We start from the raw sequence: 15,954 nt of genomic DNA, 5'->3' as shown, positions 1-15,954 counted from the left end.
CAGTATGCAGTCGGATGGAGCCCGAAAGCCAAGTGGCAGATGTGGGTCAGAGATGGCGGCATGCTTACCCAACTGCCCAGAGGTCAGAGGTCAGGTCAAACCCCGGCCCCGCCGTATCTGGTAAGTCCTGGCCTATTATTATTATTATTGAGACAGGGTCTTGCTGTTGCCCAGGCTGGAATGCAGTGGCACCATCACAACTCACTACAGCCCCTACCTCCTGGGTTCAAGCGATCTTTCCACCTCAGCCTCCCGAGTAGTGGGGACTACAAGTGCACACCACCATGCCCAGCTAATTTTTAAATTTTTTGGAGAGGCAAGGTCTCGCTATGTTGGCCAGGCTGGTCTGGAACTCCTGGCCTCAAGCAATCCTCCTGCCTCAGCCTCCCAAAATGCTGGGATTACAGGCATGAGCCACTGCGCCCAGCCCTGACCTGTCTTAACTGCTCAGATAAAGTTTGAAAATGTTTTGAGGAATAATTCTCTTCTCAATGTATATTTTATGTCCAGCAGTGACATTTTAACTAAGATACGTTTCTTGATTTTTGTTAGAGGACAAATGCAATAATCATCATAAAATATTTGGAAAATACCAAAATGCCCAAGAAATGAAACAAAAATCCCCTGCAAATGTGTCCTCTTCCTCAATAACCTTTGGAAGACCTTTAAAAAATGCAAACATGCACATATTTACATTTTTATCAGAGAAGGAATCATACTTGGCATGCTATATTGTAACCTGTTTTTCTCATGTCGCAATTTCCCAAGTATTTTTTTCATGCCATTAAATATTCTTTTGCAGTGTGATTTTTTTTTTTTTTTTTTTTTTTTTTTTTTTTTGAGACAGAGTCTCGCTCTCTCGGCTAGGCTGGCGTGCAGTGGCATGATCTCAGCTCACTGCAACCTCCGTCTCCCAGGCTCAAGCAATTCTCCTGCCTCAGCCTCCTGAGTAGCTGGGTCTACAGGTGTGCACCACCATGCCCGGGTATTTTTTCTATTTTTAATAGAGATGGGGTTTCGCCATTTTGGCCAGGCTAGTCTCAAGCTCCTGGCATCAAGCCATCTGCCCACCTCCGCAAGTGCTGGGATTACAGGTGTGAGCCACCGTGCCCAGCCATAATTCAGTTCTTAATGGTTTGCTGTCATGGACCCTCTACAGAACTTGCTGGAAGCTATATCCCTAGGAGAAGGATTTTTATCACCTATAAGTCTCAACAGCCCTGTACCTGGATTTTCCTTTGATAAACAACTCCCCTTCCAACACCACCACCGCATGCATCCTTAGCATGATTACCATGCCAGGTGCTCTCCCTTTCCCAACCTAACGGTGGGCCTAGAACCTAAGCCAAGACAATAAGATTCAACTCTGGACCTTGGCTACAGCCCTTGGGAGAGAGGCTCTTTCTCTCTGTTGCATTGCTTAGGTATAAAGACGTTAAGTATGGCGTTGCCAGAGAAATCCTGTCAGGAAATGAAGCAGGTTTCCTGGAAACTTAGATTGAACACCTGGATCCAGACATGCCTGAAGCCAGCCCCGTTGACTCAGTTATGTGAGCTGATAAATTCCATTTTACACTTCAGTCAGTGACAGTTGGGTTTCTGCCACTTCCATCAGAATAGTAGAATAGTTCTTTTTTTTTTTTTTTTTTTTTTTGGAGACAGGGCCTTGCTTTATCACCCAGGCTGGAGTGCAATAGTGTGATCTCGGCTCACTGCAACCTCCGCCTCCTGGGTTCAAGTGATTCTTCTGCCTCAGCCTCCGGAGTGGCTGGGATTACAGATGTGCACCACCACGCCTGGCTGATTTTTGTATTTTTGTAGAGATGGGGTCTCACCATTTTGGCCAGGCTGATCTCGAACTTCTGACCTCAGGTGATCTGCCTGCCTCGGCCTCCCAAAGTGCTGGGAATACAGGCGTGAGCCACTATGCCTGGCCTAGAACAGTTCTTGTTCACTCTCCCTTGACCCAGAAAAAGAACAAACTCATTCATTCATTATTAATTAATTAATTTATTTATTTATTGACTATCTAGTATGTGCTCAGCCCCATGCTGGGTGATGATGGGGACAGTAAAGTGACCGTGACAGAACTCTCATGGCAATCAAGGCTTCCAGAGCTCAAACGGCAATCACAAACTGTTCGGCAAGAATGGCGACGCCTGCCATGAAGGAGGAGCTCAGAGAGCTACAGGAGAGGTGTCTGTGAATGTGAGATGGGATCATGGAGAGGTCCCTTGAAAGTTGGGCAAGAACCAGCCAAGTGGAGTGAGGTCAAGGCTAAAGATACGTGCACACAAGCCCTGGGGTTTCAGGGCACACCCGAGGCACAGGAACCTGGAAAAAGATATTGGAAGTGGAAGGAGGTAAGGGCTAGGGAGGTTGGGAGGGCAGACATGAGGCAACCATCCAGGCCCCAGCGGAGGAAGCAGGAGGAGGATGTAGAGGAGGCCGGGGTGTGTATGTTGCCTTCCCGTCTTGTCCCTCAGAGCGTGGTGTAGAAATACATGGCGATCAGCATGACTGGGAGCTGGCGAGGAGGCAGAGAGATGAGGGCACTCCACACCCCCCACCCCCAGCCCACCCAGCCTGTGGGCTCCCCGCCTCTCACCGTCCACATCAGGATGGCAAACCCAAACCACGAGATGCCCCACGTGTAGCTGTCGATGGCATGGCCGATGTGCTCAAAGCAGCCCTGGGCAGGGGGATGGGGGAGGTTTGAGAAGACGCCCATGAGGGTGGCTGCTGAAGGTGAGAGTCACTGTGCGCCCTTGGGAAAGTCACCGCCTTTCCTGAGCCTTGGTTTTCTCACCTGTGCAGTGGAGACCATGGCACTGTCCACCTCCTCGGGTGGTTTTGGGGCCCAAGGGAGCTGATGTTGAACCCAGGCCCTGCAAAGTAGGTGCTGCCCTGCTGATGGCTATGACGGTCTGAGGGTGATTTTGCTTTTACGGCTGGCTTTTTTTTTTTTTTTTTTTGGAGACAGAGTCTCGCTCTGTAGCCCAGGCTGAAGTGCAGTGGTGTGATCTCGGCTCACTGCAACCTTTGCCTCCCGCGTTCAAGCGATTCTCCTGCCTCAGCCTCCTGAGTAGCTGGGATTACAGGCGCGCACCACTACGCCCGGCTAATTTTTGTATTTTTAGTAGAGACGGGGTTTCACCATGTTGGCCAGGCTGGTCTTGAATTCCTGATCTCATGATCCGCCCATCTTGGCCTCCCAAAGTGCTGGGTAAAATTACAGGCATGAGCCATCATGCGCGCCCAGCCTTGTTTTTTTTTTTTCTTAAGTCTCTTGCCTTTTATTAAGTCTCTTGCCTAGGCTAGAGTGCAGTGGCACCATCACAGCTCACTGCAGCCTTGACCTCCTAGACTCAAACGATCCTCCTGCCTTAGCCTCCCCAGTAGCTGGGATTATAGGCACACACCACCATGCCTGGTTAATTTTCTGTACTTTTTTATAGAGACGGGGTCTTAATATGTTGCCCAGGCTGGTCTTGAGCTCCTGACCTCAAGTGATCCTCCTGCCTTGGCCTCCCAAAGTACTGGGATTACAGGCTTGAGCCACTGTGCCTAGCTCTATTGTTTTGTTTGATGTTTTGCTTTGTTTTGTTTTGTTTGAGACGGAGTTTCGCTCTGTCGCCCAGGCTGGGGTGCAGTGGCACAATCTCATCTGACTGCAACCTTCACCTCCAGGGTTCAAGTGATTCTCCTACCTCAGCCTCCTGAGTAGTTGGGATTACAGGCATGTGCTACTGCTCTGGGCTAGTTTTTGCATTTTTAGTAGAGACGGATTTTTGCTATGTTGGTCAGGCTGGTCTTGAACCCCTGACCTCAAGTGATCCGCCCTCCTCGGCCTCCCAAAGTGCTGGGATTACAGGTGTGAGCCATCGTGCCCCGCCCTATTGTTGCTCTTATTCTTGGACAACCTGAGTAAAGTTGCAGGTGCCAGGTCTGGATCAGACAGACCCTGGGTGCATCCTGCTGACTTGAGAGAGAGTTGGGAGAGCACGAGAAAATCAGAGAGGGGACCCAGCGCTGTGGCTCATGCCTGTAATCTGAGCACTTTGGGAGGCCAAAGCGGGTGGATCACTTGACCTCAGGAGTTCGAGACCAGCCTGGCCAACATGATCAAACCCCGTCTTTACTAAAAATACAAAAATTAGCCAAGAGGGTGGTGCGCGCCTGTAATCCCAGCTGCTCTGGAAGCTGAGGTGGGAGAATCCCTTGAACCTGGGAGGCAGACGCTGCAGTGAGCTATCGTGCCACTATACTCCAGCCTGGGTGACAGAGCGGGACTCGGTCTCGGAAAAAAAGAAAAGAAAGAAAAAGAAAACAAGAAAATCAGAGCGGGGAAGAGGAGAGAGAAAAAGCTAGATGGACACAGGGAGGGAGAAAGAGAGAGAATCAGAGAGGGAGCAGAGACCAGAGGAAGACAGACAGATGGACGGACAGATGCAGCAGGGCAGAGGGCCACACCTTGGTGAACACGTAGTCCATGTGCCCCAGGCGGCAGCCCTCCTTGTTGAGGGGGATGAAGTTTCCCGTCTGGCGACAGCACAGTGGGGGCCAGGGGAACACCACCTCCGGAGTGGCCTCCCGGAAGGCTGACGTGAAGTTCACCCAGTCCATGGGACCAGATGTGCCACAGCACTCTTGCTGGAGAGAAAAGCAGGGGGTCAGGCGGGCTCGGGCTCAGGGAGGATAGTCGCTTGCCTGAGGTCACACAGCAAGGAGGGGCCGGGTTGGCCTTTGACACAGCTGGACCCAACTTCCCCATGTCCTGGGCCTCCAAGCGAGTGTGTCTGGTGGGTGTCTGTGTGTGAGCACGGAGCAGACGATATTTGTCCCGGGACCAGGAGGCTGATGGGGGATTTGGATCAAACCCGTACCTCTGACTTATTTTAAAATATTTTTACCAGGCATGGTGTCTCACGCCTGTAATCCCAGCTCTTTGGGAGGCCAAGGTGGGTGGATCACCTGAGGTCAGGGGTTCGAGGCCAGCCTGACCAACATGATGAAACCCCATCTCTACTAAAAATACAAAATTAGCCAGGTGTGGTGGTGGGCCCCTGTACTCCCAGCTACTTGGGAGGCTGAGGCAGGAGAATCGCTTGAACCCGGGAGGTGGCGATTGCAGTGAGCCGAGATTGTGCCACTGCACTCCAGCCTGGGAATCAAGTATGAAACTCCACCTCAAAAAATAAAATAAAATAAAATAAAATGTGCTGAAAAAATAACACAAAAAGGGCAGATTTCTGGCTTTTCCTGGCCTTGGTAAGGAATCCAGGTATTTAATTTGTGGCTCCTGAATGAGGAAAACATAGGCTTGGGCACCCTTCAAACATGGGTTCAAATCCTGGCTAGCTAGAGGACTTGGGCCACATTGACACCTCAGTTTTCCTTGAGTCGTCAATTTCTTCCTTTTCTGTTGAGACGGAGTCTCCCTCTGTTGCCCAGGCTGGAGTGCAGTGGTGCCATCTTGGCTCACTGCAACCTCTGCCTCCTGGGTTCAAGCGATTCTCCTGCCTCAGCCTCCCAAGTAGCTGGAATCACAGGCACACACCACCACACCTGGCTAATTTTTGTATTTTTTGTGGAGACAGGGTTTCACCATGTTGGCCAGGATGGTCTCGAACCCCTGAACTCAAGTGACCTGCCCATCTCAGCCTCCCAAAGTGTTGGGATTATAGGCGTGAGCCACTGCGCCCAGCCAATTTCTTCCTCTTCCGATGCAATATCATGCTGGATTTGGTGAAGAGTGTATCTCTTCAAACCTGGAAGTCTGAGTTTGAATCCTTCCAGTTCTGTGACCTACCAGCTGTGTGACCTCATGCAAGATATTCAACCTCTCGCTTTGGTCTCCTCATCACTAAAAGGCTGATCTCCCTTATGGGGTGGTCGTGAGGATTAAAAAAGCTTTAAAAGTGCTTTGAGGCCAGGCACTTGGGGTTCATGCCTGTAATCTCAGCACTTTGAGAGGCGGAGGTGGGAGAATCGCTCCAATCCTGAGCCAAGGAGTTCGAGACCAGCCTCTGCAATAGAGCAAGACCCCATCTCCACAAAAAATAATTTAAAAAATTTAGCCGGGCGTGGTGGGGTGCACCTGTATTCCCAGCTACTTGGGAGGCTGAGGCAGGAGGATCACTTGAGCCCAGGAGTTGGAGGTTGCAGTGAGCTATGATCACTCCAGCCTGGGCAACAGAGCAAGACCCTATCTCAAAATATAAAAATAAAAGTCCTTTGAACTGTGTTAAACCCAAGTTAGTGCTCAGTGAATAGTGCTGTTACTATTGTTATTATTATCAACATTTCTGTTGAGGTAGTATGTGTAGGCTAAGAGCAGGGGGTCAGGAGCTAGGCTGCTGGGTTCCAATCCCAGCTCCCACCACCTATGGACTGCATGGCCTCGGGCAAGGGACTTTCCCTTTCTGGGCTTGTTTTCTCATCTGCAGAAGGGTTTACTCATCCGCAGCCCTGCTCTCCTGGAGATCTCATGAGTGGATGTCTTTAAGGCACTCACTCCTCTACAAGAGGGCACATCGGGCTCTCTATCGGCCTCTGTGGACGGAGCCCCGGGCCCTCCTGGCACCCGGGCCACCCTGCCCACCTCAATCATGACGCGGTCCCAGAGGCGGGTCAGCTCCTGGCCCTGGTGGGTGTCAGCGCTGTAGAAGGTCAACATCTGCTTGGTGATCAGGGATGGGCTGGACACCATCTGCGGAGAACAGGGAAGAGCAGGGGTCGGCAGGGCTGGGTGGGGAGACGGGACAACCTCCGCCCCGCCGCACCGGGACCCTCGCCCCTCCCATGCAGGTCAGGCCCCTCCCCAGGCCTCGCCGGGCTCACGTAGTCACGGTGGGTGTAGGACGTGATGCAGGAAGCGCACTCGAAGATGTAGACGATGAGCATGAGCACCAGGTACTGGGGAGACAGAGGGAGGACGGCCCATCGGGCAGAGCCCGTGAAGCCACACCCCATCAGGGACGCATCATTGCGGAAATGCAAGTTTTTAAAAAGTCTGGGGCAGTGTGACTAGTAGCATCCATAATATGTGGTGGGTATTCAGGCGTTTGCTGTACAAGTCTTCCAACTTTTCTGTATTTTGAAATATTTAATTTAATTAATTTATTTTTGAGACAGGCCGGGCGTGGTGGCTCACGCGTGTAATCCCAGCACTTTGGGAGGCCAAGGGGTCGATCACCTGAGGTCAGGAGTTCGAGACCAGCCTGGCCAATATGGTGAAACCCCTTCTCTAGTAAAAATACAAAAATTAGGGCTGGGCATTTGTGGCTCACGCCTGTAATCCCAGCACTTTGGGGGCCTGAGGTGGGTGGATCACTTGAGGTCAAGAGTTTGAGACCAGCTGGGCCAACATGGCAAAACCCCGTCTCTATTAAAAATACAAAAATTAGCTGGGAATGGTGGCACGGGCCTGTGGTCCCAGCTATTTGGGAGACTGAGACAGGAGAATCGCCTGAACCCGGGAGGCGGAGGTTGCAGGTAGCTGAGATTGCGCCGCTGTGCTCTAGCCTGATGATGCTTGTAATCCCAGCTACTCAGGAGGCTAAGGAAGGATAACTGCTTGAACCTGGGAGGTGGAGGTTGCAGTGAGCTGAGATCGTGCCACTGCACGATCGCCTGGGCGACAGAGGGAGACTCCATCTCAAAAAAAAAAAAATTATATATATATATATGTATATATATATATATATAATTTTTGACATAGGGTCTCCCTCTGTCGCCTAGGCTGGTCTGCAGTGGCAGGATCATAGCTCATTGCAGCCTCTGCCTCCCAGGTTCAGGTGATCCTCTTGCCTCAGCCTTCTAAGTATCTGGGACTACAGGCACATGCCACCATGTCTGGCTAATTTTTAAATTTTCTGTAGAGATAGGGTCTTGCTACGTTGCCCAGGCTGGTCTCAGACTCCTGAGCTCAAGTGATCCTCCTTCCTCAGCCTCCCAAAGTGCGGGATTATAGGAGTGAGCCACCGCACCCAGCCAGAAATATTTTATAATAAAATGTCAAGGGAAAATGAAATTTAAAAAGTAACATATTTGCCAAAGTTAAGTATTGACTTAGAATCACTAAATAAATGTCTACTATAAAAAGAGAAAAATATCTGGGATAAATAGATGACAGCAAAAAAAAAAAAAAAGCTAAAGAAAAGAAAATTAAAAAACAAAGACATTTGGGGCCAGGCACAGTGGCTCGTGCTTATAATTCCAGCATTTTGGGAGGCCAAGGCAGGTGGATCACCGAAGGTTGGGAGTTCAAGACCAGCCTGAGCAACATGGAGAAACCCCATCTCTACTAAAAATACAAAATTAGCCGGGTGTGGTGGCGCATGCCTGTAATCCCAGCTACTCGGGAGGCTGAAGCATGAGAATTGCTTGAACCCGTGGGGCAGAGGTTGCAGTGAGCCCAGATTGTACCATTATACTCCAGCCTAGGCAATAAGAGTGAAACTCTGTCTCAAAAAATAATAATATAAATAAATAAATAAAGACATTCTGTGCCAGATGCAGTGGCTCATGCCTGTAATCCCAGCACTTTGGGAGGCCGAGGTGGGAGGATTGCTTGAACCCTGGAGTTCAAGATCAGCCTGGGCAACACAGTGAGACCCCGTCGCTACAAAAAATAAAATTAGTTAAGCATGGTTACTACTAGTGGTAGTGTTAGTCCTAGCTACTTGGGAGGCTGAGGTTGGAGGATCGTTTGAGCCCAGCAGTTGGAGGCCGCAGTGAGCTATGATCGCACCACTGCATTCCAGCCTGGGTGACAGAGCAAAACCCTGCCTCTTAAAACAAAACAAACAAGTGTGGGTGCTGTGGCTCATGCCTGTAATCCCAGCACTTTGGGAGGTTGAGGCGGGTGGATCTCCTGAGGTCAGGAGTTTGAGACCAGCCTGACCAATAGGGTGAAGCCCCATCTACTAAAAATGCAAAAATACAAAAATTAGCTGGGCACGGAGATGGGTGCCTGTAATCCCAGCTACTTGGGAGGCTGAGATAGGAGAATAACTTGAACCCAGGAGGTGGAGGTTGCAATGAGCCGAAATCATGCCACTGCACTCCAGCCCAGGCAACAGTGTGAGACCCTGTCTCTTAAAACAAAACAAACATAAAACGATGTTCTCAGATAATCAGAGACATTTGTCACAGACTGGGTATTGGATGATATAAAAGAATTTGGGTGAATTTGGTGGGTTGTGCCAACGGCATGGAGGGCAGGAGAAAAAAAAGCTTGATAGTTGATGTTTAATGCAAATTCTTTTCTTGTCCTCACCTGGCATCTTCACCTATAAAGCAACAGGAGGTTGTGTGTGGATTTGTGAGCTCCGCTGCTGGGAGATAGATGACACTGCACATTCGCCTGACTGCTTTAAAACACTGTGCTTGTCAGTCAGAGAAATGTGTGCTCCAGTATTTACTGGAGCTTATCCAGGTAAGCGACTTGGCTTCTAGAATGTGCTTCAAAATACCCAGAAGAAAAAGTGTGGGAGAATGGGGATAGAGGAGACAATGCTGGGCAGTCTGCAGCTAATGTTGTTGAAATCAAGTGAGAGGTATGCAGAGCTCAAATACCACGGACTCTACTTTAATCTACGTTAGAAATTTCCCATAAGAAATTTGGAAAAAAAAAAGGTGGGGGAGGTGGGGGCCAGGCACAGTGGCTCATGCCTGTAATCCCAGCACTTTGGGAGACCGAGGCGGGCGGATCACGAGGTCAGATCGAGACCATCCTGGCTAACACGGTGAAACCCCGTCTCTACTAAAAATACAAAAAATTAGCCAAGCGTGGTGGTGGGCGCCTGTAGTCCCAGCTACTCAGGAGGCTGAGGCGGGAGAATGGCCTGAACCCAGGAGGCGGAGCTTGCAGTGAGCCAAGATCGCGCCACTGCACTCTATCCTAGGCGACAGAGCAAGACTCTGTCTCAAAAAAACAAACAAAAAAAGGCAGTCGCCATGGCTCACGCCTGTAATCTCAGCACTTTGGGAGGCCAAGGCAGGCAGATTACGAGGTCAGGAGTTCAAGACGAGCCTGACCAACATGGTGAAACCCCATCTGTACTAAAAACAGAAAAATTAGCCAGGTATGGTGGCTCACACCTGTAATCCCAGCTACTCAGAGGCTGAGACAGAAGAATTGCTTGAACCCGGGAGGTGGAGGTTCCAGTGAGCCGAGATCGCACCATTGCACTCCAGCCTGGGCAAAAGAACGAGACTCCATCTCAAAATAAACAAAAAAAGGTCGGGCGCGGTGGCGCACGCCTGTAATCCCAGCACTTTGGGAGGCCGAGGCGGGTGGATCACGAGGTCAGGAGATCGAGACCATCCTGGCTAACATGGTGAAACCCCCTCTCTACTAAAAATACAAAAAAAAAAAAAAAATTAGCGGGACGTGGTGGCGGGCGCCTGTAGTCCCAGCTACTCAGGAGGCTGAGGCAGGAGACTGGCGTGAACCCCGGAGGCAGAGCTTGCGGGGGGCCAAGATCATGCCACTGCACTCCAGCCTGGGAGACTGAGCAAGACTCCATTTCAAAAAAAAAAAGAAGAAAGAAATTTTGGGAAAAAATGTCTTAGTTAATGACAAACTAATAGCGGAAACAGACATAGACACACTTTTTAAAACTAGTTGGGTGAATTTTTAGGGCTTTGGTTAAATTGTTATGCCCGAAAATTAAATACAGGATAAGAAAATAAGAGGGCAGGTGTGGTGGCTCATGCCTGTAATTCCAGCACTTTGGGAGGCTGAGGTGAGAGGCTCACTTGAGGCCAGGAGTTCGAGACCAGCCTGGGCAACATAGTGAGACTCCATCTCTACAAAAAATACAAAAATTAGCTGCACGTGGTGGTGCACACTTGTAGTCCCAGCTCATTGGGAGGCTGAGGTGGGAGGATCATTTGAGCCCGAGAGTTCAAGGCAGCAAAGAGTTATGATTGTGCCACTGCACTCCAGCCTGGGCAACAGAGTGAGACCCTGTCTAGAAAAACAAAGGAAGGAAGAAAAGAAGGAAGGAGGGAAAGAAGGAGGGAGGGAGGAAAGGGAGGAAGGAAGGAAGGGAAAGGAGGGAAAGGAGGAAGGGAAGGAAGTCCATGGCTCCATCGTACCCAGGATAAAGCCAAAGTCCACCATACCTGCCTGTCTAGAAAAATGAAGGAAGGAAGGAAGGAAGGAAGGAAGGAAGGAAGGAAGGAAGGAAGGAAGGAAGGAAGGAAGGAAGGAAGGAAGGAAGGAAGGAAGGAAGGAAGGGAGGGAGGGAGGGAGGGAGGGAGGGAGGGAGGGAGGGAGGGAGGGAGGGAGGGAGGGAGGGAGGGAAGGAGTCCATGGCTCCATCTTACTCAGAATAAAGCCAAAGACCACAACACCTGCCTTCCCTCCCGCTTCTTTCCCATCCCCACTCCTCACTGTTCTCCTCCCCACCTGTCTGCCTCATGTCCTCTCACCCCCCAACCTCCTCCTCACTCAGCTCCAGCTGCTTTGGAATCCTGGCCCGCTCTGGCCTCAGAGCCTTTGCCCTTGCTGCCACCTCCACCTGGAAGGCTCTTGCTCCAGTTACACACATGCCTCACCCCCAGTGCCTCTAGGTCTTTGCTTTCCCTGGCAGTGAGGTCTTCCCTCGCCCTCCTCGGCTCCTGACCTCCCCTCCTGTTCACTGTCTTCCTCCTCTGAGCACCACTCCCCTGGGTCAAGGGCTTTTATGTTTCACTCAGCACAGAGCCCCAGTGCCCAGCGTAGGGCTCAGCACGTAGCTCCTGCTCATAAGCATTTGTTCATCAAATAAGTGGCTGCTCCTGGGAATCTGGAAAACCCTTGGCTGTCGAGGAAGCACAGTGCTGTCTCTGTGTCACTGGGGCCTGGATTGGAATCCCAGGTCTCCTGGTCACCTGGGAGAGGGTGTTGGCCTCTTTCAGCCTGTTTCCTCATCTGGTAAATGGGTTGAAAAGCACTAACTGTGAAGGGCTTCTGGGAAGATTGAGGAAGCTCATTTTCTTTCCTTTTTTTTTGAGACGGAGTCTCACTCTGTCATACAGGCTGGAATGCAATGGCGTGATCTTGGCTCACTGCAACCTCTGCCTCCCAGGTTCTAGTGATTCTTCTGCCCCAGCCTCTTGAGTAGCGGGGATTACAGGTGCCTGCTATCACGTCTGGCTAATTTTTTTTTTTTTTTAGAGATGGGATTTCGCCATGTTGGCCAGTCTGGTCTCGGACTCCTGACCTCAAGTGATCTGTCCGCCTCTGCCTGCCAGAATGCTGGGATTACAGGCATGAGCCACTGCACCTGGCCACGAAGTTCATTTTCTAAACTGCTTACCCTAGTGTCAGGTGCATGAGAGACACTTGGGAAGTGTGGGTTATTGTTGTGGGCAGAGATTAAGAGCACAGGCTCAAGAGCTGGTCTGCTCAGGTTGAAACTGACTCTGCCTCTGTCTCAATGTGTGACCCTGGGTAAGTGACTTCACTTCTCCGAGCCTCAGTTTCAATCTCTGTCAAATAGGGTCATGATGATGATAGGTATCTCTTGGTGGACTATGAGGAATAAATGAACGAATCCAGTAAACCATTTAGAACAGCTCGTGGCATGTAGTAAACCATTATTAAATGGTAGCTGTGCTATTATTGGCAGAGTTCATGAGCACAGACTCTGGAGAGCAGCTAGCAGGGGTTCAAATTCTAGTCCTGCACTGGGTGCAGGTGGAGGTGCTCAAGCCTGTAATCCCAGCATTTTGGGAGGCCAAGGCAGGAGAATCATTTGAGCCAGGAGTTCGAGACCAGCCTGGGCAACATAGTGAGACCCCCCCCCCCATCTTTACCAAAAAAAAAATTCCCAGCCCTGCTATTCAAGTCCTCCCACTGTGCAGAGCCCCACTCCCCTGTCTCTGCCTGTTTTCTTCATTAAATGGGGGTAACTGCAGAGCCTGGGTTACTGGGCTGTGGGAAGACTGAGTGAGATGATGCCTGGGATCCCTGACTGTGACACTGTGGGGAACTCACACTAGTGGCTGGGGCGGCACCTGCTACTATGACTCAGTGATGCTGAACTCCGTTTTCTTTTTTTTTTTTTTTTTTTTTTTTTTGAGACGGAGTCTCACGCTGTTGCCCAGGCTGGAGTGCAGTGGCGCGACCTCGGCTCACTGCAAGCTCCGCCTCCCGGGTTCCCGCCATTCTCCTGCCTCAGCCTCCTGAGTAGCTGGGACTACAGGCGCCCGCCACCGCGCCCGGCTAATTTTTTGTATTTTTAGTAGAGACGGGGTTTCACTGTGGTCTCGATCTCCTGACCTTGTGATCCGCCCGCCTCGGCCTCCCAAAGTGCTGGGATTACAGGCTTGAGCCACCGCGCCCGGCCCTGAACTCCGTTTTCAATGTCCCCATCCTCCCACCCCCGGGGCCTCACCGTAAGGACCATGGACCGGCGGCAGCAGAGCGCGGCGCCCACACCAAAACTGGCTACCACAAAGAAGGAGAAGCCGCAGAAGATGGCGATCCAGGCGCCAGCGAAGACGTCATCCTTGCCTGAGACTCCCATCAGTGGGTATATGTGGTACTGGTCGGCTGTCACCCATACGGTCTCGGCAAACAGGGCCAGGCCTGACAGCTGGACAGAGCGGCAGGTTAGGAAGGTCTGCTCGGGGCCAGCAGCCCTGGCACCAGGCATCTCCACCAGCAAGTTCCTTCCCCATTTGGAGCCCCCACTGCCCTCACAGTAAAGTGGGCAAAGACCTCGCCCTCTATGAGCAGCGATGAGGGTGAGCAGAGGCCAGGAGAGAAGAGACCCAGCCAGACAACCGACCCTCACGCCCCAGCTGCCAGTTGCTTCGGGGATGAAAGGGGATGCCACGTGGAAAGGCTGGAGCAGTGGACTGGCACAGAGGAGATGGTTCGTTCACCTGCCCTCCCTTGACGGTGCTGTTTTTCCCCGAGGAGGGGAACATAGCCATGGCCATAAAAATTACAAATGGGCCAGGCAAGGTGGCTCACACCTGCAATCCCAGCACTGTGGGAGGCCGAGGCAAGAGGATTGCTTGAGTCCAGGAGTTTGAGACCAGCCTGGGCAATAGTGAGACCCTGTCTCTACGAAAAATAAAAAAATTAGCCAGATGTGGTGATGTGCACCTGTAGTCCCAGCTAGTTGGGAGGCTAAGGCGGGAGGATCAGTTCAGCCCAGGAGTTGCAGGCTGCAGTGAGATAGGATCACACCACTGCACTGCAGCCTGGTCAACAGAGCGAGACCCTGTCTCTAAAACAAACACAAGGCCAGGCGCGGTGGCTAACACCTGTAATCCCAACACTTTGGGAGGCTGATGTGGGCAGATCATCTCAGGTCAGGAGTTCAAGACCAGCCTGGCCAACAGTAGAAACCCTGCCTCTACTAAAAATACAAAAGTAGCCGGGTGTGGTGGTGTGTGCCTGTAATCCCAGCTGCTCGGGAGGCTGAGGCAGGAGAATTGCTTGAGCCCAGGAGGTGGAGGATGCAGTGAGCTGAGATCTCGCCACTGCACTTCAGCCTGGGTGACAGAGGGAGACTCCGTCTAAAAAAAAACAAAACTAGGCCGGGTGCGGTGGCTCACGCCTGTAATCCCAGCACTTTGGGAGGCCGAGGCGGGTGGATCACAAGGTCAGGAGATCGAGACCATCCTGGCTAACACTGTGAAACCCCGTCTCTACTAAAAATGCAAAAAATTAGCCGGGCGAGGCGGCGGGCGCCTGTAGTCCCAGCTACTCGGGAGGCTGAGGCAGGAGAATGGCGTGAACCCGGGAGGCGGAGCTTGCAGTGAGCCGAGATCGCGCCACTGCACTCCAGCCTGGGCGACTAAGTGAGACTCTGTCTCAAAAAAAAAAAAAAAAAAAAAAAACTAGCCAGGTGTGGTGGTGTGCATCTGTAATCCCAGCTACTCTGGAGGCTGAGGCAGGATAATCACTTGAGCTCGGGAGTTGGAGGTTGCAGTTAGCTGAGATCGGCCACTGCACTCCAGTCTGGGTGACAGAGTGAGACTCCGTTTCAACAAAACAAAACAAAACAAAACGAGAAAACACAAAACCAAAACCCAACGTTAATTGAAAGACACTTGTTTTTCCTTCTTGTGGCCTCCTGTGCACCAGGCGGTCACTTTATATCCATAGTGATGCTGATGGTGATAGCCAGCATTGGTCGGGCACTTTCTCTGAGCTGAGGACCATACATGGATTAATCCACATGACAACAGCTCATGCAATGAGGACACAATCTATAGATGAGGAAAGAAGGCACAGAGAGGGACAGTCGCTTGCTAAGGTCACAGAGCTGGGGAGAGGCAGAGCTGGGATTTAAACCCAGGCTGTGCTGATCACTGAGTCTGCCCAAGAGACAATTCTGGACCCTCATCCCCCACCCCGAGCTCAGGACTGCCCTCTCCCCACCACACAACCACTTGGCTCCCAGCACTGGGGCGAGTCTCACCAGAATAATGATGTTGCCCACAACTAGCAGGCCCACCACAACTGGAGATCCCTTCTCAGCCTCTGCTGCTGCTGCAGACGCCATCATCCTGGGACACATGAGCAAGGATGAGGCCAGGAGTGTAAAGGGCCAGCCGGACCCCCCATCTCTGAGCCACACCCCAGCTGCGAGGGGTTGCTCCAGCTCTCTGCAGGGCCCAGGCTGGTACCGATGTGCCCACAGCCCTGGCGGGGAGGCATTTTGCAGAAGAGGACACCCAGGCTCCGGTGGGGCAGTCACTGGCCCGAACTTGGCACTGCCTCTTCCTGAGCCTCAGACCCCCTATGCCACACCCAGACTTCCAGAGTCCCCTCCTCACCTTCTCTGTCTGCAGCCTCTCTGGCCACCTCCACCACTGTGGCTCCTATATATGCCCAGGCCCCTCCTTGGGCCGGTCTCCCAGGAAGGAGGGAGGGTGTGTATGTGTGTTTTGGGGCACGGCAGGGGGTGGACAGGAGGCCGAGCCGGCAGACCAGGA

General features: G+C 51.7%; 1 protein-coding gene across 1 annotated transcript; it reads right to left on the bottom strand.

Annotated features, from left to right (window-relative positions):
* Positions 1-2,271: 2,271 nt before the first annotated feature.
* On the bottom strand, positions 2,272-15,714 carry LOC105495510 (uroplakin 1A). The gene is made up of 7 exons (XM_071086575.1): positions 15,438-15,714; positions 13,395-13,595; positions 6,844-6,918; positions 6,605-6,712; positions 4,474-4,653; positions 2,609-2,692; positions 2,272-2,527 (listed from the first exon to the last, which is right to left on the bottom strand). Exons 1-7 carry the CDS (start codon positions 15,534-15,536, stop codon positions 2,483-2,485), a joined length of 792 nt encoding a protein of 263 aa, XP_070942676.1. The 5' UTR covers positions 15,537-15,714; the 3' UTR covers positions 2,272-2,482.
* Between the last annotated feature and the right edge of the window lie 240 nt (positions 15,715-15,954).

Source organism: Macaca nemestrina, chromosome 20 (genome assembly GCF_043159975.1).
Source record: "Macaca nemestrina isolate mMacNem1 chromosome 20, mMacNem.hap1, whole genome shotgun sequence".
Lineage (NCBI taxonomy): Eukaryota > Metazoa > Chordata > Mammalia > Primates > Cercopithecidae > Macaca > Macaca nemestrina.
The sequence above is the reverse complement of the archived record's forward strand: the minus strand, read 5'-3'. Positions and strand labels throughout refer to the sequence as shown.

Excerpts from the sequence above, each read along its gene's own strand:
- LOC105495510 (XM_071086575.1), bottom strand. The coding sequence starts at position 15,536 with ATGTGTCCCAGGATGATGGCGTCTGCAGCAGCAGCAGAGGCTGAGAAG. Across the intron at positions 13,596-15,437 it reads TGGGCAACATCATTATTCTG|CTGTCAGGCCTGGCCCTGTT; the intron begins GTGAGACTCGCC and ends CGCTCTGTCCAG. Across the intron at positions 2,528-2,608 it reads TTGCCATCCTGATGTGGACG|CTCCCAGTCATGCTGATCGC; the intron begins GTGAGAGGCGGG and ends CCTCCTCGCCAG.